This window comes from Acinonyx jubatus, chromosome B4 (assembly GCF_027475565.1).
Source record: "Acinonyx jubatus isolate Ajub_Pintada_27869175 chromosome B4, VMU_Ajub_asm_v1.0, whole genome shotgun sequence".
NCBI lineage: Eukaryota > Metazoa > Chordata > Mammalia > Carnivora > Felidae > Acinonyx > Acinonyx jubatus.
In genome coordinates this window covers 35,264,748-35,287,546 of record NC_069387.1, presented here as the reverse complement: position 1 = coordinate 35,287,546, position 22,799 = coordinate 35,264,748, and the positions used below count along the sequence as shown (strand labels likewise).

The 22,799-nt window shown below is 43.4% G+C and overlaps 1 protein-coding gene across 1 annotated transcript in view; it reads right to left on the bottom strand.

Moving 5' to 3' along the window:
• The window catches only part of CACNA2D4 (calcium voltage-gated channel auxiliary subunit alpha2delta 4), a 112,415-nt gene that overhangs the window by 66,114 nt on the left and 23,502 nt on the right, over positions 1 to 22,799 (bottom strand). The window contains exons 7-18 of the mRNA XM_027073950.2: positions 22,268 to 22,328; positions 21,458 to 21,608; positions 19,645 to 19,719; positions 18,645 to 18,734; positions 18,422 to 18,535; positions 17,867 to 17,945; positions 16,257 to 16,390; positions 14,445 to 14,522; positions 13,577 to 13,657; positions 12,927 to 13,001; positions 9,731 to 9,817; positions 9,117 to 9,188 (exon numbers count right to left, since the gene is read on the bottom strand). Coding sequence (XP_026929751.2) covers positions 9,117 to 9,188; positions 9,731 to 9,817; positions 12,927 to 13,001; positions 13,577 to 13,657; positions 14,445 to 14,522; positions 16,257 to 16,390; positions 17,867 to 17,945; positions 18,422 to 18,535; positions 18,645 to 18,734; positions 19,645 to 19,719; positions 21,458 to 21,608; positions 22,268 to 22,328 — 1,097 coding nt within the window. The remainder of the gene's footprint in view (positions 1 to 9,116; positions 9,189 to 9,730; positions 9,818 to 12,926; positions 13,002 to 13,576; positions 13,658 to 14,444; positions 14,523 to 16,256; positions 16,391 to 17,866; positions 17,946 to 18,421; positions 18,536 to 18,644; positions 18,735 to 19,644; positions 19,720 to 21,457; positions 21,609 to 22,267; positions 22,329 to 22,799) is intronic.

The following is a 22,799-nucleotide window of genomic DNA, read 5'->3' as shown; positions in this document are numbered from 1 at the left end:
GGAGAGTGAGAATCCTAAGCATGCCTCATGCTGCCAGTGCAGAGCCCAATGCAGGGCTTGACCTTATGAAACCGCAAGATCATGACCTGGGCTGAAACCAAGAGTCGGACGCTTAACTGACTGAGCCACCCAGGGGCCCCTCCTTTTTTGATTTATTAAAGAAAAAGGCAAAATGTACAGATCTTAATTGTATTCTTCCATTAGTTTTGATAAATATATATATACCCATGTAGTTACCTCCCCAGTCAAGATATGGAATGTTTGCATCTTCTAAAAATCTCTTTGCCTCCTTCCAGCCCATCCCCACCCCACCCCTCCAAGGGTGAACTCTGTTCTGAATTCTATCACTTTACATTAGGTTTGTCTGTCCTTGCAGTGTGTACCTTTTGTGCTTGGCTTCTTTTGCACAACATAACATCTTCAAGACCACCCGTGTTGTGTGTATCAGCAGTGTGTTTCCTTCTGTTGCTAAGTAGCGCTCCAGTGTGTGGGCATGCCAGCTTGCCTTTACATTCACCTATTGATGGGCATCTGGAGTGTTTCCAGTGTGGGGCTATACTGAGCAGCTTTAGCTGCTCCAAATATTATTGACAAGTCTTCTTGTGGACATGTTTTTATTTTGCCTGATAAATACCTAGGAATGGAATTTCTGGGTGATATGCTAAAAGTGTTTGCCTTCATAAAAAACTGCCAAACAATCTTCCAAAGTTGTTTTTATTATACTTCCACTAGCAATATATGAGTTCCAATTTCTCTACATCTTTGTCAGGATGTGGTGTTATCTGTCCTTTAAATTCTAGCAGAAGGTATGGAATGGAATCTGACTGCAGCTTTAGTTTGCATTTCCTTGATGACTAAGGATGCATAGGGTCTGCTCAAGTATTTTGCCCATTTTTTATTGGGTTGTTAGTCTTTTTGTTAACAATCTGTACAAGTTCTTTATGTATTCTGGACACAGTCTGAGCCTTGCTTTTTCATTTTCTTAATGGTGCCTTTTGATGAGCAGAACTTGTTGCTTTTGATGAAATACAATTTATCAAATCTTATTTTATGTTTCGTGTTCTTCATGTTTTATCTAAGAAATCTTTGGATAAGGGTGCCTGGGTGGTTCAGTCAGTCAAGCCTCCGACTCTTGGTTTTGGCTCAGGTCATGATCTCACAGTTCGTGAGACTAAGCCCCACACTGGGCTCTATGCTGACAGTGTGGAGCCTGCTTGGGATTTTCTCTCCCTCTCTCTCTGCTCTTCCCCCCACCCCCTCTCTCAAAGTAAATAAATAAACTTAAAAAAAAAGAGAAACCTTTGGATAACTTCAGGTCGTAAAGATCTTCTATGTTTTCTTATAGAAGACTAACAATTATTGCTTTTACATTGAGGTTATGATCCATCTCAAATTAATTTTTCTTTAAAATTTTTTTTTAAGTTTATTCATTTTGAGAGAGAGCAGGGGAGGAGCAGAGAGAGAGGGAGAGTGAGAATCTCAAGCAGGTTGTGCACTGCCAGAGTGGCTGGAGCCCGTCATGGGGCTCAAGTCCATGAACTGTGTGAGATCATGGCCTGACCTGAAATCAAGAATCCTACACTCAACTGACTGAGCCATGCAGGTGCCCCTCAAGTTAATTTTTTTTATGGTGTGAGATATGGCTCACTATTTTTTTCATACATTTATTTAGTAGTTCCAGCACCATTTGTTAAAAAGACTTTCCTTTCTACATTGATTTGACAAGGTGGCTTTGTTGAAAATCAGTTGACAATATGTAAGTTTATTTCTGGATTCTCTATCCCTTCGTCTATTCTGGGTTCTTTTTGTTTGTTTGTTTGTTTGTTTAGAGAGCACAAGCAGGGGAGGGACAGAGAGAGGGAAAGAATCCCAAGCAGGATCTGTGCTGTCAGTGCAGAGCCCAGTGTGGGGTTCGATCTCATGAACCAGGAGATCATGGCCTAAGCTGAGATCAAGAGTCACAGGAGCTTAACTGACTGAGCCACCCAGGTGCCCCTATTTTGTCTATTTTTATGTCAATACCACCCTGCTTGGCTACTATAGGTTTACAGTCAGTTTTGAAATCACATAGTACGAAACATCTAAATTTGTTCTTATTTTTCAAGGTCATTTTGGGCATTATTTAGGTCCTTTACATTTTCATATAGGTTTTAGAATCACCTTCTCCTGTTCACTTCTTATGCTATATCTAAAATAAGTCTGTTCAAATTTTGATTGGGATTGTATTGGATCTACTGGTCAGTCTGATGGATGGAGAATGGATGACTTAGCAATATTGACTAACAACCTGTAAACATGGTTATATCTTTTCATTAATTTAACTTTTTGACATTCTTTCTGCAACATTATGCAGTTTTGAGCGTAGAGGTCATATATGACTTTGTTAAATTTATTCGTAAGTTTTTTATGTTGTTTGATGCTATTGAAATTTGAAATTAAAAATAATTTATTTCCAATTGTTTGCTGATATATATAATGCAATTGATTTTTATAGTATTGATCTTGTGTTCTGTCAACTTGCTAAATTTATCTGTTAGTTCTAGTAGTTGTTTTGCAGATTCTTGGAATTTTCTGTGTAAGCAATCATCTTGTCTATGAATAAAGACAGTTTTACTTCTTCCTTTGTAATTTTTGTGCCTTTTGTTTCCTTACCTATTGTAAGGATAGATCCTTGCAGGGTCCAGTGCAATGTTGAACAGAGGTGGTGAAAGCAGACATCTTTCCTTTGTTCACACTTTTCGGGAGAAAGTGTTTAATATTCCACCATTTAAAGTTAGCCTTTTCATAGATGCCTTTTACCAGATTGAAGAAGTTTCCTTTTGTTTCCAGTTAAATTTTGTCAAATGCTTTTTCAGCATCTATTGAGATGACCATATGGCGCTTTTCCCTTATGCTGTTAATGTAATGAATTACATTAATTGACTTTTTTGAATGTCAAACTAGCCTTACATTCTTGGGATAATTCCACTATGTGCTATCATTGCCATTTATCTTATACTTGGGTACATTATAAGCCCTACAATACAATTTCAAAACCTTTGCTTTAAATAGTTGTCTTTTTGAGGAGTTCAAAAAAAGTCTCATATTAGCGCACACATTTACCATTTCCAGTGCTGTTCATTTCCTCATATAGATCTGAGTTTCCATCTGTGTCATTTTTCTTCAGCCTCAAGAACTTCCTTAAGCATTTCTTATAGGGCAGATCTGATGGTGATAAACTCTGTTCTCTTTTATAAGAAAATGTCTAAATACACATCTTTTGGAAGGATATTTTCTCCATACATAGAAATTTGGGTTGAGAGTTTTTTTTTCCTTTTGGCATTTAAAACATTTTATTTTATATTGTTTTTGATGAGAAGTCAGCCATAATTTTATTACTGCTTTCCTCTAGCTTCTTTTAAGACTTTCTTATATCTTTGATTTTCAGCTGGTATATTATGGTGAGCCTAGATGTGGTTTCTTTTTCTTTTTATCTGCTTGGGGGGTTGCTGAAAATTTTATATCTTCTGGGTGATGTTTTTCACCAAATTCAAGATATCTGGGGCATTCTTTTTTGCAAATATCTTTGTTCCATTTCTTCTCCCTTCTTCTGGGACTCTAAGGACATAATGCCAGACCATAGGTAACTGAGGGATAATTTTTTTTTCAAACATTTTTTCAAAATTTTCTTTGTTCTTCAGAATGGATAATTTCTATTTATCTGTCTTCAAATTCACTGTCCTTTTTTCCTCCAACTGCTGATAAGCCCATCCAGTAAAAATTTCATTTCAGATATTGTACTCATCAATTTTAGAATTTCCACTTGGTTCTTGTGGTGGTTTTATATACTGTGTCAAATTAACTAAGCTGGATCTACATTTCCAGACTTACTTCCCTGAATGGTTCCAAGTTAGGGCTGGCCAAGAGAGAAGTTTGCATGAGATTTGTAAGGCAGAAGGGAAGTAGCAGCCATTTTACACGCTAAAGGTAAGTATAGCATATCGAGCACTTGCAGCTTGCTCTGATCTCTGGGCTTTCCCAACAGAAACTTTCCCCAGCTGCCACTGGATCTCCTCCTTCAGCTTTCCTGAGATCTGAGCCTGGTGACTGTGCAGCTCCACAAGAATGGCATTAGCTCTTTCTTGCAGATTGCCCATATCCTTGAGATTAGAGGTAGTGAGAGACAGATGTGGGTTTTAGTTGTGTTTATGCTTCCTATTTTTCCTCATGGGTTTCAGTCTGTTCTTGTTCCCTCCCCTGCACCACCCCCCCCCCCACCATTTCATCCAGCTTTCCTTTCAAATCGCTAGTCCTACTGACCTATGCTGACTTCAAACTCACCACTAGATGCAGAGACACCAGCCTTACAAACTTCTTTACCAACAATAACAATCTCATAATGTTTAACCCCTGGAATAAAACCCTATATTCATATCACTTGTAGTGGACCTACTTTGATTAAACCCCAACCATTTCTCTGCTGAGACTCTCCATTTATTCACTCACTCTGACTGCCCTTTAATTCCTTGTGCAAATGTGTTATATCTGCTATAAAGTCCTTCTAATCCAACAGCTGGTCATCTCTGGGTCAGTTTCTAAGACTGCTTTTTCTTTTAACTATGTGTCACATTTTCCTTTTTCTTCATGCACCTGCTAATTTTTATGCTATACTGGCTATTGTAAAGAATAGGTTGGAGATACCTTGTCTTCCTCTGACAAGTGTTGATTTTTATTTTAATCAGCAGATAAATAATTAGCTGATCACCTTGAGCATGTGGAAGCTTGGATTTACATTTTTGTTAGGGTGGGTCTGTTTCAACTTTGTCTTTAGGTCTAGAGTGAATCTCTTGGTCTTGGGACATAGTTTTTGCTCCTAAAGCATAACTCTTCTGTGCTTTCAAAGAAAATCCTGAGGTATTTACCATGCCTCTTCACCTTGGTGTGACTTAGACTCCAAACTGTCTTCATTACCATAGGCAACAGTTGAAATCCTTGTTCTGATTTTCAACTCTTTCAACTGTTGCTTTCCCCTGGGTACTTAGAGTCTCCCCTGCGTATATGTACTTTAAGGTCAGTCAAGAATTTGAGAGGAGTTTGTTTACATATATTAGGGCCAGCCTACCTGTAAGATCCCTTATTTCTAGGGTATTTTCTTTCATTTCAATACACTCTGAGAGCCCAAGTTCTGTTAGTTGATACTTCAAGATGGTAACTATAGCTTTCTGCTTGAATTATAGCTATTTCATTTAAACAGACTGGGGCATCCCTTAAGAAAAAAAAAACACATAAATGTGTGTTTCACCCAGTGTAGTTCTCTTGATTCAAGGGTTGAAGCTTCTTCAACCCTTGCTTCTGCCTGCTTTTGGCCACTTTCGCATGTCCTTAAATGTTTGTTTTTTAATATTTTGTTCAAATTTATAATTGTTATATACTGGAGAATTAGTCTATTGCAAGCTGCTCCCTCATAACTAGAATCATAACTTTGAGATAATCTTTTAAGGCTGAGGCAAAAGGAAGAGAGGAGTGGTGCTGTCTCTGAATCTTGTTAACAGAAAGAACTGGAGAGGTTTGGAAAATATGAGTAAAGAGGTGTCAAAACAATCTCCTCCTTTAATATATTGCCTTCCTTTGCTGGAAAAAAAGTGAATGAGTGAGTGTGTAACACAGAGAGAATGAGAAAGTGCTACAGAGCTACCCCCCTGAATCCAGTGCATAGGGATTAGAAGGTACTGGAGGAATATGCGGCAAATCTGTCCTAACTGACTATGTCAGTTGCTGGTGTGTGTGTGTGTGTGTGTGTGTGTGCGTATACACACCATGCACCCATCAGCAGGGCTAACTTGGAAAAATCTAAAGGCTAGTAAATAACACTGTCTATCTCTCTTCCTCTCCCACTGCTAATTATTTGTTCTAAACTATCAAACAAGATGAAAATGATAAAAAGCGTGCCGGATAAGATACTTCAGGATATTTTACCTGTTTTTTCTTTCTTTTTCTTTTTTTTTAAATAAAGTTTTAAATTAAACTAATGAACTTCATTCCTTCCTTCCTTTTATTCTTTGAGAGTGTGTGTGTGAGTGGGGGAGAGAGAAAGAGAAAGGGAAAGAGAAAGAGAGAGAGAGAGAGAGAGAGAGAGAGAGAGAGAGACTCTTAAGCAGACTCTATGCTCAGTGAGGAGCCTGATGCAGGGCTTGATCCCATGATCATGACCTGAGCTGAAACCAAGAGTTGGACGCTCAACTGACTAAGCCACTTAGGTGTCCCTGTCTTTTCTTTTAAACATGTCTTAGGACATCTGCCCAGGATGCTACTGATGGTTTAGAAATTATGATACCTATTACTGGTCCACATTTTGGGGAAAACAGACAGCTATCAAAATGGCCAATAGGAGGCCTACAAGCCAAAGCTGGACTCCTTTCAATTTGATGTCTTAGATATTGGCCCAGATTGTGTTTTCAATATTTTTGGAATTAAATGCACATTAAAAAATACAAATTCTTAGTTGTTTCCTTTAGATGATACATGTAACTCTTCAGTTCCCAGAACCACAAATACTGAGGCTTGTCTCTATTACTCACATTTCTGAACACAGCCTATCTGACCCCATAGGTTTTTGAGTTTGTGAGCCCTGCTCTAAATCTTGCTGGGTTGCCATTACTGTCTTGTGAATGCCACCATACTTACCTGTCTGGTGTTTAGGAAAAAAGGTCTAAATTGATCCATGGGAAGTAAGGATACATGTAAAATCCCCTAGAGAAAACAACAAAACAAACTACACCTGCCAGAAGGATGGCTTGAATGATGACAGATATTCCCACAATGCTTTAAGAAAGCTTCCCTTGGCCTAGATATGAAGAGTGTTTCTAGTGAGGAACGAGTTTGTGAGGTGAGACACACCACTGAGCTGCGAAGGATGGGATAGAGTGGCAGGCGAGAAAACAATGGAACTGTCTGTGACTCTTAAAAAGAGAAGACACATTGGGCAGACAGAGCAATTGGTAGTGAAAAAAATGTAGCAACATCGCAGAGTGGCCTCATAATAGATCAGAGCAGCAGGAGGCTGGATACCACAGTAGTGACCACATAGCAAAATGTCCTACACACACAGTGCAGGTGTGATGGCTTCTGAGCATGGAAGTAAAGAGATGAAAGATTAGAGTTGAGTTATGATATAATGAGGTGGAGGGAGAGGAGAAGACAATGAATTTTAAAGATGGAAACAGAATTCTAAAGAGACTCTTGGGAAGTCTTTAAGGCTGGAGAGTGAGTAGAGAATTCAGGGCTACTCCTACAAAAAAGCCTTAAACATTAGTGGTTAAGAGTGTGGGGTCTAGGGATGCCTAAGTGGCTCAGTTGGTTAAGCATCTGACTCTTGAAATCAGCTCAGGTCACGATCCCAGGGTTGTGGAATCAAGCTCCATGTTGGGCTCCAGTCTGGGTGCGGAGCCTGCTTAAGATTCTCTCTCTCAATCTCTCTCTCTCTCTCTCTCTCACAAAAAAAAATGTGTGTGGTCTAGAATCAGACACATGAGGGCTTTGCAATTAATCATCTAGATGACTGGGCAAGTTTTTAGCCTCTCTAAATTTCCTCATCTATAAAATGGGGATAGGATAGTATATACTTCATAGGATTGTGAATGTTAAGTGAATACTTATAACATGCTTAGTCGAGTTTCAAATAAATGTTAGCTACCACTATTATTATTATTAGTAGTAGTAAGGCATGAACACCTATGTGCTATGAGATGTGCATTATATCATGATCATGATCAGCATCACCCTACTTCATGTTAAAGCACCCACATGTCTGGAAGCTTTTGTTAAATAGCACATTTGACCTGGATGGTTTATTATCAGCAATGAACACATTTCAAAGGGATGGGCAGAAATTTGAGGAGAAGTTCAGACTGTCTGGATCTGGTTAGAACTCTTGCTCAATTGGTGGCTTTGAGAAGTGTGAAGGCAGCATGAGAACATTGGGCACTGGGAGGAAAGAATAGAAGACACACTGTACCTACTTTGTAAGTCAGTCTGAATTAGATATAGTATAGCTATATTCCAATCTATCTGGGAGTTGCTGTCTGCCATGTGCCTGTTAAAATTTTCATTATAGCTACCTGAAATGTTTTGGTTGGGCTGGGCTAAGGAAGAGCTCCTTCATGCCTGTAAGCAGGAGTCTGCTGGGATAAAGGTGGAGGTACATGGAAGAAACCTTTACTCTTTTGGATCAGGAGAAAGAGCTGCTATAACTGGTGACATCATTGATATTGTCCAGTCTGCCTAAAGGAGGCTCTTCTCAGCCGAGAGCTTATAAAAAGCAGGCAACTGCCACAGAAATCAGATACTGGTCCCAGTGAAATTCAGCCCATGTGTCTAAAGGGAATGCAATGAATTGCTTTTCCTTTCCAATGCTTTCTTGTTTGGCTTCCATGGAGGTTTGTGTTTGTGGAAGAACTTGGGTCTAATTGTTGCAGACAGATGCCTGTGTTCTTTTAGCTGAGGCAGATGGGCAACAAGAGGAGGAGGTGGGGGTGGTTGTGAGGGAGGAGGTGACATTTGTAAATATGTCAAGGGACAATGAAAATTCACCACAAATGCAGTGGAACCTTTTAAATGAGAAGATGAAATGATCTTTTATAAATGATGTGTAGATCTGGGAAGACAGCAATGGCATCAGTGAGTGTATTGATTCTTGACTATCTGTGGTTACAGTGGATGAAAATCAGCTCTAAGGAGTGGCAATTATTTTCAACCTCTTCCCATATAACACGATTTCAAGAGTTGCTAACAATTTATAAAATTAACTGTCGCTTTTCCCCTTTCCATAACAAACAACAAAAGAGCCAAATAGCAGGCAGCATCAGGAAGAAAAAAGCGTTGTAAATGCCTTGAGCTAAACCTACTGCTTCTCTTGGTAGTCTCCAAAGAACTGATCATTTTGTGGCCTGATGTTTCTCTGGGGTTGATGCACAGTTTGGATATACTCTCTAGTCAAGCCCCATAGACTACAGCAAGCACTCAAGACTTAAGCTCTAATTAAGCTAGGTCAAAGTCCCTTGTCACCTCCCCAAATCTCAATCAACTGGGAAGCTACCTTCCTGGTACCAGACCCTGGTTCTTTCCTTCGAGCACCTTACCCCTTTGTCCAGTGGAACCTTGACGTCCATAGAGAGAGACCCTGTTTCCCCATTGATCATGGCTGTTCTCAGCTTCAAGAGGAAAGATAATGGTATTAGTTCCCTGGCTCACACTGGAGGGCGGAAGGCACTGAGCTTTATTGACCAGACTGGAGGTGATCCCTAGGAATAGTTTCAGTTCTTCCCTTTTTCCTTTAAGCAGAATACACAGGAGGGAACATAGATATGATTCTAGGTTCCACTCAGCTTATAGTTCCAGACATTCACCGAGATAATGCTCCCAAGTACACTGATGTATGAGAGAACATAGTGCCATATTACTGAGACACAGTTTTTTCTGAATGAGCTATTGACCCCAAAAGTCAGAATGAAATACCACTGGAGCTCAGCCTCTGTGGTTTACAGACATGGCTCATTCAGCCTCAGCACCCCCTGGGATTCAGTAAGATACTGCTATGTTATTACAGCAGTAATACAGAACTGCTTCTGGTCTGGACTTGGAAAGCCTCCATGGGGAGGAACAGGGTGGTCTCAGAGCTCATGGCCCCACAGCTGGCCTGAGTACTGGCTGTAGAGCTACACCAGCTTCTATTTCTCCTGCTTTCCCCACTCACGGTTTCAGCTCGGTCTTCCCACTCCACTTCAGAGAGATCCACGCTGTTGTAGTTAGGTTTGGGTTTGAGTTTCTTCCCGTCTCTGTACTGGAGTGGGCAGGTCATGAAGAAAGACATGAGGTTAAAACATAAGGCCCTGCTATAAAGCCTTACAGATATATTCATAAAATCAAAGAATCTCAGTGATTCTTTAAAGGTTATCTGGGTCAACCTTCCAGCTGATGCAGCATTTCCCTTCCCAACATTTGTGACAGATGGTCTCACGGCCTCTGAGTGAGTATTTCCCATGATGAGGAGCTCCCTATTTTGTGAGTCAGCCTGTTTTGGTTTTGGACAGCTCTAAATCGTTAGAAAGCTCTTCCCCATACAGAGCTGAAATCTGGCTCCTTGTTACTTTTAACCATTGGTCTTATTCTTTCCCTGGAGCTGCACATAATGTTTTCCACCTGACAACTCTTAAGGTTTGGAAGGTGCTTGTTACTCCTGACTTCACTTCTATAAGCTAAACATTCTCAGGTTGTAGATCCCTCAGGTCCCTCTGAATATGCTCTACTTTGTCCATGTCATTCCCAAAATGAAGTGCCCAGGACGAAAGTCAATATTTTAGATGGGGTTCTGACCAGTGTAGTGTGGGTGTGACCTGTGTGGACCAAAATATCGTATGGCTTTGACTGCTGCCTCTGATTCTACTGGATTTTCAGGGCAGCTACACTGCCCTAATGGCCCAAATAGAGTTTTCAGTCAGTTAAGTGCCCTTGGCCTTCCTCACATGGTACACTGTTAAATTGCATCTTTTCAATATTATGCTTGAGCATTGAATATTTTGCAGAACTTTCCATGCATCCTAATATATTTGTCTTGTTAGTTTCAGCCCATTGTTTATAATACTGCCTGAATACTAATTTCCTCCCGTAATGTATTATCCACACTTTCCAGACTTGGTGTCATCTGATTTCTATGTTTTCATCTTGTTGATTGAATTCTTGAATGGGACAAAGCCAAGGACAGGCAGATTCTACAGTGCCTAATAAAGACCTCCCTCCAGCTTGACATAGAGCCATTAATCAAGTCTTTGAATGTTGTTGTTTTTTGGCCCTGACTTCCATCTCTCCCTGCCACCCTCTCTCTGATACCAAGACAGATATTGTCAAGGTACCTGCTACTAGGTTGGCAGCACTTCCCAGGTTTAGTTTAATAATAGATCAAAAAAGGAAACAGGATGGTTTATTGTCAGGGTAAATTAAGAATTAATCAGAGGGTCTACTTTTAGCAGAATGGGGCCCTGAAGATGCTTAAAAGACTGAAGTCCCCTATCACTGTGTATCTTGCTTCTGCCAGTTTTTTCTTTTTTCAAGAAAGTGTCACCTTATTTCTGGGAGATTTGCATGATAATGGCCCCAGTAGTATTCTTTCATTCTTCTCTTTTTCTCTGCACCCATGCTTGGATGATGCTTCTGTTCTTGGCCTTGGTGATGCTGTGCTTATAGCAAACAGCACTGCCCTGCCATATTTTACACCAGATCTGTTTCTTTTGAGTAAGGTGCAATACTCGTCATTCAATTCTATTTTCTAATTCCTGATGATACATGAAAGATCATCTTTAGCTCATTTTATTAAAACCACAGTTCTACTTTGTATAACTTGGAGCACAGACAGAGAGATTTCAGGCCAGAAGTATGGCTCTTGATCCACTTTCAGTTTATTACTAGGCAAATCCTCTATTATTTTTATTTTTTAAATTAACTGTTATTCTTCTTAATACCTACCACAAATTGATAGTGTTTTCCTTAGGAATCTCATCATGGTGGCTTTACATAATAATGTTTGTTATGTAATGATATTCTACATGCTATTTTTCTCTAATCGTTTCATTTGTTCAAGTCTATTTGTGTATACTCTATTTCCTTAATTAGATATAACCTTCTGTTTATAGTATTCTCAGAGTGTTATAAGGTCAGGCACCCAGTAGGTCCACAATATTAATTGATTGGTTGAAGTCTTATATTCATCTAGATTATATAGATGGTGACCAATGAGTTTCTGACCATTGCCCTTCAATTTTACAAGTCAGCTCCATGATTGACATATTATTTTTTTTCCTAGTGAATCATCTTATTGCCACTGGGAATGCTCCCTATAGAACCCACTGGTAGAGGTCAGTGACCCATTATGGGTTCAGATGCTTGCCCAGTAGAGTCTGAATTGGGAAGACAACATGGCTTCCAGTGTGCCTTGATCTCTACTATGAACTTCTATATTTTGCCTTAAATAGCTCAGTCAGTTGCTTTATGGACACTCAGTATCTATCTGAACCAAATTGAAATGGAATTTGGCTTAGAATGATTTCTTCAAGTGGTACCTGGGGCAGATGAGCCCCTTAGTAAGTTCTCACAAAGATGCTCTGCTTGGTATTGTCTTCAGCTGCCATTTCAATTTAGTGTGAGACTTTAAGGGGAAAGGGCTAAGGTTCCTGTAGGACTTAACTGCCTTCTTCCTACTTCCCTGAACAATCACACTGAAAGGTGTGGCCATTGTCATCAATAGCAGCCAAGTGCCCAGACCAGAGGCATCAGGGAGCCCCTAGCACTGGAGGCAGAACTTTTAGATAGAATGATGCAACTTTTTTGGTCATCAGTTGTTCTGTTGAATGCATGTGAAAATGTTCCCAGCCCCATGCATCAGGATGGAGCGAGCTAGGAAGGAGGCAGGAGTGCTAAGGAACATATCATCCCAAGACAAACTCTGGGGAGCCTCAGCTTTACTGCCCCTCCCCCCCCACCTCTCATGAGACTCTTCCCTTGCCATTTTTATTGTTAACTCAATGTTCACACCCCCTTGAGGAGGGGGCAGTCCCTGGAGTTCTGCTGATACCACTGTAAGACTCCAAGAGGAGTGTGGAGCAACTGAGGCAGTGACAGGAATGTAAGTGGAAGCTTGTCCTTCAGGGAAAACTGCACATTTCATTATATGCTTTCTGGACTGTTCATTAATCAGTTCACCTATTTTTTTGTTTTGTCTTTCCTGCTAGATTACAAACAGTTTGAAGATGGAAACCATGACTTAAATTTTTTTTCTTATATTATCCATTGGGTTCTTGAATGGAGCCCAATGTATGTTCATTGTTTTAACTGATTTTATGAACTGTCCCCAAATCCCATATAGTTAAGATCCCAATGCAAGTAAGATCTGTACCTACCAGGGGTCGGAGGTCAGGATGTGAGAGAATGTAGCCATTGTTAGTGTTCAAAAAGGCATATCCATGCACTCCGAGCTGCCAAAACAACAGGGATTGAGGGGCATCAGACCTGTTGTTTGGGCTGGAGAACTGGAGCTGGGTGAGGGTTGGATTGCAGGACTATTAAAGATGGCAGCTCACAGCAGTGAGTTTTTCAAATAAGAATATAACTGAGCCAGCGTCATGCTTCTAGCCATTGATTTTGAATTCCTTTCTAAGTTTTAGTGTTTGTAGCAGCCACAATAATGCATATCATTACTCAGCCTCTTCCCCATCACATGCTCTATCTAGGTGCTTTGATGATTTAATCTCATTTGTTCCCCAAACAGGACTGCATGGCATGGAGGAGCAGATTGAAAACTGAGGCACCAGGAAGGGAAAGAACTTTCTGAAGCCCACAGAGCAAGTCAGAGCTGGTGGTGACACAGGGTCCCAGAAATCCAAACCACTGCCACCAGGCTCAGTGCCTGTACTTCTCTGTGGGGTGGGATTGAGGGGCCCCATCCCAACTCTGGGCTTGGCTGCAATGCCTGCAAAAAGACTCCTGAGCCTGGTAGCACAGCTCCCAGGGAGCCTGTGACCCCCCACTCAGGCATCTGATCCAGGCTCACCTTGTACCGGGGTGCCAGTTTCATCAGCTCTCTCAGGGCCACATCAGAGCCCACCACACCCAGAAGAATGCCATGGGATCGCTGGAAAGAAAAATACCTGGTTCAGGGGAAGGCCAGGCTTCCCTGTGCACAGGGCTGGACTGGACCCTTGGCCTTCCCAGAACCTGGAAGATATAAGCCACTTCCTTATATGACCCTTCCTCTGCAGTTGGATTTTAGGCTGAGCTCTCTGGAATAAAAATCTAGAACCTACCGGAAGAGGCCCCAGGAGAAATCTCAGCTGCAGGGAAGATTAATTTCCAGTATTAATATTTAAATCATAATATTTAAAAGAAATACAAAGTTGAATAAAATATTAATTTTCATAGCAGAGGCTGAGTATCAGAATCTGAAGGACCATAATCTATGGATGCTCTGAACACATAAGGCCTATAAGGAAACATTTTCTGACCAGATAGAGGATGGAAGTTCTAGAAAGTCCTTTACCAGAGGCCTTTACAAATTAGAGGCTGTCCAAACTGGTAGGCTAAGTGTTGTTTTGCCAGAAAGTTGGCAGGTGACTTTTCTAGCCTTATATCCTCAGGACAGTGGTCCCATGTGCAGAGAAATAAGACAACCCCAAAATGACTAAGCAGAATCAAGGGGTGAGTTTGGGAAGTATGGACCCCACTCCACCTCCCACCCTCACTCCCCTCCCAACCAAGAGATTCCGATATAAATGGTTGGGCATAGGGCTTGGAATCTGAATATGAAACCCTTCTGAGGTGGTTCTGATGCCCATCCAATCAAGAACCATTGGTCTAATGATGCCAGCCAGGGACCCCAACTTTTAAAATCTTCTAGAACTTCTCAGAGAGCAGCCACTCACTGTTTCATTCTTCTTGCTGAAGACTGGCATGGCCACAGTGGTGAGGAGCATCAAGCTCTGTGCCTGTGAAGTGAATAACTGCCAGGGAGGAAAGAGCAAAGGACAGAGATCTCAGAGTCCATAGTGTGGAGGACCCACAGTCACCAATGTCAACTATCGCTGAAGTGTCACCTTCCAACAGGAAGACGAAACCACAAGTGAGGTTCCCCTTCTCTGCAAAAGGACAGCTGGCAGAAATGCTGAAGGAGAGAGGTGGGCTGGAAAGGGGACCAGGCCAGTGTCTCTTAGCAACGATAGTCCTAAACCAGGACAAGTGTCAAAACTCCAGAGCCCACAACCCAGCTCCCAAACATGCTCATGAAGTACTCTTGTCTTGGCCATGCCAACGATGAGCATGAGCCATGGAAGAGCACATCACACACATGCCCAGAAATCTCTGCTATGGATCCAAATGACAGCCCAGGGCAGTTAAGAGGGAGAAGGACATTGACACAGAGCCACCCACAAACACAAGCACATGCATGAGGAAGCATAGCTCAAGGGCAGGCATAGTTGTAGCTGACCTCAGGGTCACTCCCAACACACATGGGACAGACCCACAACCTCTTCGTCACTCAGAACACCAGAGCCACATCATTCCACACCTCCCAAATGGCCCTCCTCCCTGACTGCCTCATCTCATTGTGCAGCCTCCTTCAGCCTCCTTGGAAGGGGCTCTGCACAAGCACCCCACTTTATCATGAAGATAGGTCCTCACAGGTGGCATGCACAGGTATGTTTAATATGTGTGATCTTCATCAGGATCAACCAAAGGAGGGTGCTGAGCCATGGAAGTCTATAGTATACTTTCTTGGAGAATGAATAACTTTTAAAAAATTGAATATATTTGACATATAATATTGTGTAAACTTATGGTGTTGCTTTGATACATTTACATATTGTCACATGATTGCCATTGCAGTGATGTTATTTACATTACATAAGTATAGTAAGATGTTGTCTATATTCATTATACTATGCATAGATCATTAACCATCAAGTCTCTTCCCCTTCCTCATCTGATTTTTCACTTTAGAGTTTGGAAGTAAGGTTTTCTGAAAGTGAGTAGTTTCAGTTAACTAATGTTTTAGTAGCTACTGGAACCAGGAGGACCCTGGGGTTGACCAAGGGGATGCAAGAAGCAGCCTGGGTCCCTGATGACCAGGAAGCTCCTCATCAGCTCTGGGATGCCACCTCTAAAGTTCTTTTACATGAGAGAGAAGTACACTTTTCTCTTATTTAAGCCACTATGTTCAGGTCTCTCTCAATCCCAGTCTGAGACTACCACTGAAGCAGATAGCTATGTATGTGATATGATTTGAAAAGTGCCAGGAAGGTCCTTCTTGCCCCCACACATCTCATCTACTTTGGCTATCTATTCCTTTGTGTAAATCACTGCAACCCACAGGCAGTCTCTGAAAGTGCAGGAAGGGGAGCACCTGATGAAGCCATAGTATCTTGAATTACTGGTTGGCTACCTTTCTTCCTGAAACAGGTAGGAGAGAAGAACAATGAGGAGGTGAGGACAATGGGAAGAAGTGGCACAAGTCTGGAGAAAAGGGGTTCTATCCATGGAGAATAGCCTTGGGCATGTCTGCTCACAGGGTTTCTGGGCCTCTGGGGGTAGCATACAATGGGTCTTCTAGTGGGCTGAAGGTATTCACCTCTTCACGCCATCTCCTGAGGAGGTGCTCTGCTCACCCCTCTCCTGACCCAGGAAGTTACCTATTACTCCCTGGGGCCCCTAACTCTGGAGCAGGGTCAGGCCCCCACCTTGCTGTCCATGTAGGCTTCTGTCCAGGTGATGTCATGGTCATGGTTGATGACCATGGGGCGGCTGAGCACGTGCAGGTACTCCATCACGTTCTCCTGTGCATCTGCCAGTGTGGAGATCTGTGTATAGTAGCCTGGAAGAGGAAAGGGTTGTGTGGTTGTGAAAAGCTGGGGGTTCAACTTGGAATCACTCTGCAGGGCCCACAAATGCTCCCCCAGCTGCTCTCAGCTTACAGGTTGGGCTCTCACTGGGAGCTGCCCTGGGCCACAGGGAACTACTTCCCCCAAGGTTGTGTCCTTTCCCGCGGGCAGCTGGAGGCCAGTGGTGCTGCCTTAATCTGGGAGAACTGTGGGGGGACCTCTCAGTCCAGAAATGCCACAGGAGCAGCAGGGGCCTTGTGGCTCTTTTACCCTCTCATGATTATGCCCTCCTCACTTCCTTACAGGGTCATCTCCCAAGAGCACCCCCTCCTGCAGGCAGCTCTGTATTGGGGTCCAGTCTAAGACAGTAGCTTGGTGTCCCCTGACCCCCCTATCTCTGACTACTGTCCTTCCTTGTTTACAGGGAGGGGTGCTATAGACTTTTGGTTGTAGCCACAGTGATATTTAAAAGAGCAAATGGCTTATAAGGCTCTGAATGCCTTAGTACATGTTTACCTGTCTGGTCTCATTGTGCATCACTTCCCACAAAACATTCATTCCACCCTCCAAAAAGTGAAACTGCTTTCCATTCCCAGCATGCTCTTATCTCAGACCCTTTGAACATGATCTTCACTCTCTCTGGAACACTCTTTAATGCTCTCTATGTTGGCTGACTCCTACCGTTCTCTATATCTCAGCATAGACACTTCTTCCTTTAGGAAGCCCTCCCTGCCACCTCCAAATGGGGAAGTGCCTCTCCCATCACTCTCCCAGCCCCTGTAAGGTCTGTGCCCCTCTGCCCTTACAGTTTATATCACCACTGATGGCTGATTTGTCTGTTTGCTCTGCTGGACAGCAACAAGAGCAAGACTGAGTCCATCCTGACCACAATTTGGAAACTTTGCCAGGCATGACAGTGCATTCTCAATAAACTTTGGTCGAATCAATAGGGACCAAGTTGGCATTGCAAAGCCCAGATCTTTGGCTCTGGCCAGAGACAGATGAGGACTGCACCCAAAACATTATTCTAAAGAAAATTATGACCCTCTGCTTTGTCTAGAAGCAGAACCAGAGTAAATGGACTTAATTTGCAACAGAGGAATGGAGGCTAGACATCAGAAAGAACTGACATTTAAACTGTAGGTTTCACCCCTGCATCACTCTGTATTATGATTCATACAGGCTTTATTTGAAGAGAGAATTTTCTCTTCTGCAAACACTGGACAGATGACCTCTCAGTTTCATTTCAGGTGACTTTATAAGTTAGAGTCCTGCAGGGGTAATCATGTATTTACTCAAGGTTTCCGGGGGCAATCTACATTTTGTCTAGATTTTTCCAAGTTAGAAGGAGGGGCAGATACTGTTATCTTGACACAGTACCTCTGTAAGGCCCCAATACAGGAGCCGTGGCTCAGAACCTCCGATGACTGGGTACAGGCTGCAAGCAGCTCTGCTCACACACCACCTACCTTTGTTGTTGCATGCAATCCACTTCATGCGGTCAGCAAAAGTCACTTCTCTTCCAATCAGATAAGTGAAAACTCGAACCTAATCCACAAGACACAGATGCACTCAGCAGACATAGATCCTGGCCATAAGTAGTGTTAATATTATTTATGTGAGTCTTGGATGTCAGGTCAAGCATTTTGCTGACTTTGAATTCTCCACTCTCATCCTTTTGACCAGAAAGGACCCTGAGGCCTAGGCAGCAATGGGACTTGCCAGGACCATGGTAATGTGAGCCAGGTATAGCGTGGAGGGTCACAGCCTGACAGTTTTCATCTGAACACCACATCTGGTCTCTCACCCAGAACACTCTCTCACATGAGTCCTCTGTGCCTAGGGTCACCATAATTTTGGAACACCAATCTGGGACATTTACCAATGTGTCTAATGGAGCAGGACATTTGAACTCAGGGCAGGCCTGGTTTTTCTGGGCACCACTGGTTATCCTATGCAGGCAGTAAGAGAATGCTTCCCTTGGCCCCTTCCCCTGCCCCCTTGACTTCTACCAGAAGGGTAACCTTGCGGTCAGGCCAGTTGTACTTCTCAAATACTGGCTCATAGTCTTCCACAGCCCCATCGGTGATTAGCATGATGGCCTGGTTGCAGAGGCTTCCTTGCCGGGCCTCTTGGAACTGTGTGGGGAAAGGACAGGTAACATGACTACAGCCCAACTGTCCCCCCCACACCTCCACCCCGTCTCCTAACCCTTTACTCTCCTGGAGCTTCACCAGGTGTCGGTACCTGCTTCAGGATCTGGAAGGCTTCAGTCAAGGCTTGGTTCACGACCCCCACACCCTTGACCATCAGCTCATCTACAAGCTGTTTGAAATGCTATCATGGGTAAGAAATTAGAGGAGAGTCAGTGGATTGATGGCCAAGGAACCTTCATCTGTGGTCTTAATTTCAGAGGCTGTTTAGAGCTATTTGCCCAGAACATGACTACAGGATCCATCTCTTCATGATCCAGCTAATTTCATGGCTGGACCCTACAACAGATGTTTCTTAAATGCCCCCAAGATAAACAGAAAGAGTGCAAGTGGCTAGGTGCAAACACATCCCCACTACTGGAAGGAAATGCCAAGTGTGAGCCCATCCAGAGCAGGGAGGACAGTTCAGGCAGACCTGCTGGGAACCAATGCCCAGATCCCCAGCATCCTCAGCACCCAGACCTACATAACCCGATGGTGAGCATTTCACAGAAGAAACCATGGAGGCCGCCAGGGGCTCCAGTGTCCAACCCGAGGCTGGGATTCAAGAAGAAGCCAAACTCAAATTCTCCAGTCACAGAAAGAAGGATCTGTGACCTGCAAACTTTTCCTTTCAAGAAAGTTACCACATCCTCTCCTCCTTGGCCTTTGAGAAAGACTCAATCCAATGGGTTTGAACTTCTCTTCCTTTTGGGGAAGTTCTTCATGAGGACTGATACAGTGGAAAGACTCACAGAGGAGGCAAAGAGGGAAACTGAGTCATGGATAATCCACAGAGTGAAAAAGCAGTTCTGAATAAGTGAGATTTCCTTTGGATGGGAGGTCCCTCTTTGCTCACTATTCTGATAAGCAGGCAGCATATTTATGAGGCAATTTCTTGGGGGTATTTACATGGGTAACTGCTTTTCCCTCTTTCCAAGTGCAATGGGAATAAGTAAAGGGGGCCGTCAGGAAGGCTGTTCAGGTGACTGCCCACCATCCTAATCAAGCAGGGGTTCAGAAGCATCAGGCACTCACCTATGGTGGACACTCACCTCGCGATTGTCCCGATCTGCCTGGACAAGGATCCCTTTAAAACAAGGCTCGATGTAATGGATGTAGTCACTGTACTGTAGTTGCAGAGGGCAGAGGGGACAGAACAGATAGGACCAGTTTGGAAGCTCAGGAAACTCACAGGCTAACTTGGCACCTGTGTAATATTATCTTGGAGTACCCTATGCTTCTGGCAGTTTTTCTGAGTAGAGAGAAGGGGGTACAGGGGACAGTGGGGCTTTAACTCTAAAAATTCTCCTCAAATCCTGATCTTGGTCTTCTCAGATGGTTGAGTGATGTCCATCTCCTAGAATACCCAGAGAACCTGAAGGCACTGAGAGAATTCCTTTGGTCTCCGCCCTTAGGACAAGACAAAGTGCCTTCCACAAGAATCCCAGAGCCTTCTAGTTCTTCTATGTTCTGACCCCTCCCCAATGCCTGGGTATAGGGATTAGGAACTGAATTCTTTTACCTTTTGTCTTGCATTTATGATCAAGATCCTCTAGCTGTCAACAGGGAATGGGAAGGGGGGAAATGAATGACTACTGCCCTCTTTTTCTTAATCTCTCCATTTCCCTATAGTTAGAATTCAAATCTTAAAGATGTCTTTAATCTACTTCTGTTCACATACAAGAGGGAGAGAAAGGGAGATGATGGTGACATGGCGGTAGGAGTGCAGGCAGATTATAGGGCAAGTGCTGGGGTGTTCTTGGGGAATGTAGGGAACAAATGTTTCTCCTGCCTCTCCTCCCTGAAAGCAGGAGAAGGGCTGGGAGAAAGGTGGGGCAGGCTCTGCAGGAGGAGCACACTCCCACTCTTGTGGAAGACTGAGGCCTGTCCTTGTAACTGTCCTGTCACTGCTGCAAGTCATGTCTAGGGATGGAAAGGTGGTGGAGTTGGGGAGGGCGAGGTCCAGGGGTGGTGTGGGTGGGTAAATGATGCAGGCCTCAGGGGAGCAATTCAGAGATGGGGGAGGGGCCCTTCTTATGCCTACAGGATGAACATTTTGAAGTTAGACCATTTTGCCTTGGTATTTCTTTACTAGATATATAAATTCCATTGAAGACAAGCATTTTCAGCAATGTGACAGAATGATGGGGAAAGCTTTGCATCAGGTGCCTTCAAATTGATGCCCCCAAGGTGGCAGTCAACTCTGCCTCCTTGGAGGGCTGAACTTGTCTGCTCTTTCATTGCATTGAAAGCATTCTTCTGACTTGTTATCTTCCCATTTCTTTCTGCTTCATCCCTCTCCTTCATTATTTTTCTAGGACAGGAAGACCTATCCTGTCTAGAGCTATCCTCAGGAAGATTTGCCATGCAAGCAGGACCAAGGTCTGCTGGTCCCTTTCTAGCCCTCACTACCTACATTCCCCTTCTCCTAATGTGTCTGGATTTGGTGGGATGAAGAAGATGGGGGACTGGGAATGTAAAAAGCAAGAGCGCAGGGCTCACTCATCCTAAGCATAATGGAGAGGCTGTTCCAGTGATGGGTACCAGTCAAGAGCACATGGATGGGGGTGAGTTAAGTATCTGCTCAGGGCAAGTGTCTCTTAATTTTTATTCTCAGACTCATCTGAGAAATTGATGAAATCTGTGGAATCAGAAAAGTGGATGCACACATTTTACACACAATTTCAGAAACTCTGTGGATACCTTAAACCCATCCTTGGTCCAGTTTAGGTTAGAAGCCCCAGCTAGAAGAGAATCATTCTACAGTGCGAGGCATCAAGTGATTGTACGTATAGGTCATTCTAGTACAGGCAGAAAGATTTTTTTTCTGGGGAGAGCTATTCTAGAATAGGAAGGCACATTTACCGCAATGATATTAACAAAATCATTCTCCCCCAGTGTGTCCAGGATGGTGGAGATGGTGTGCTTGGCGATAGTCATCCGCAGCCCCTTCATGCTGCCACTCGTATCCACTACAATCACTATGTCCTTGGGAGAAGTAGCAGCTTGTATATACCTTTAACAGAAAGAAAGCACAGGCCAATAATGGGAAAACTAAAGCCAGAACAGCCACCCAACTGAATCTCTTGTTATTTCTATTCAGATTGTGGCTCAGGTGTACCCAAGGTTCAGGGCAATGATCCATCAATGCTAGCTTTTATCATGTCCCATAACCACTCAGCACAGTTCTAAAGCCATTTTGGGGTCAAAAGTTGGGACTGCGTTCATCTAATGGACGTATCAGGTGGGAGGAAGGTTCAGTCCCGGTGGTAACCCTTGTCCTTTTTGTTTTGGACCAGCCAGGGTCCTGGAGGGACAGGCAGCAGGAAGGGAGAAAGCTGGATTTCACCCTCAGATTCCATTACAAATCTGCCAGAGGAGGGGTGTGAAGGGAGGGGAGAGTCTGGCAGAGGGTTGATTTGGAGACAGCTCAATGTGCTGGAAGGAGGTTTGGGGTAAGAAAGACAAATGTGATGAATCCTAGAGCAAGGGCAGCTGCAGAGAAGGGAAATACAGCTGGCAACTCTTCCTGCTTTTGCATTGGGTTCAGGTTCTACACAACCGAGGCCCTTGGCTGGTGGTGGGGGTAGGGCAGTGACTGGAGGAGAACTGGGCAGAACCCAAAGGTTATAAGAGAGATACCAGCACCAGACACCGTTCCCCTGGAGCTCTTACCAGCCACGATTTCTGCAGTCAAAGGCAATGACTCCATTCTCATCAGGCGTCCATTTGATGCCTGGGGAAATAAGGGCTGGTTCTTTTACCAGCTCAATAAAGAGCACTCAGTAAAGAGCACAGAATGTCCAGTTTGGCCACCCTCAAGGCAGGGCCAGCAGTGGACCTGGACAGAAGGTGTGGGACCACTAGATCACACCCTGTAAACTGAGGCAGCAGGCAAGGAGGAAGGGCAACTTATGGAGGGATACCTACCACCAACACTGCCCAGACCCAGAGTTGGGGTTACTTTTACAGGCCCCTCAAAATGTGATACCTGGGACCCATTTGTGACTGAACCTCACATCAAGTTGTAGAAGGGGAAGCTTGAAGGAGGTATGACAGTTAACATCCACTACCATCAGCAAAACATGACAGAGCGATAAACAGCCAGGTACTCTGTTCTCTAGCTCACCCGCTTTACTCAGCTTAATTAAGATCGCTGGGAGAAGTGATTTGACTATAAGACTGTAGGCTCCTTGAAGTCAAGGAT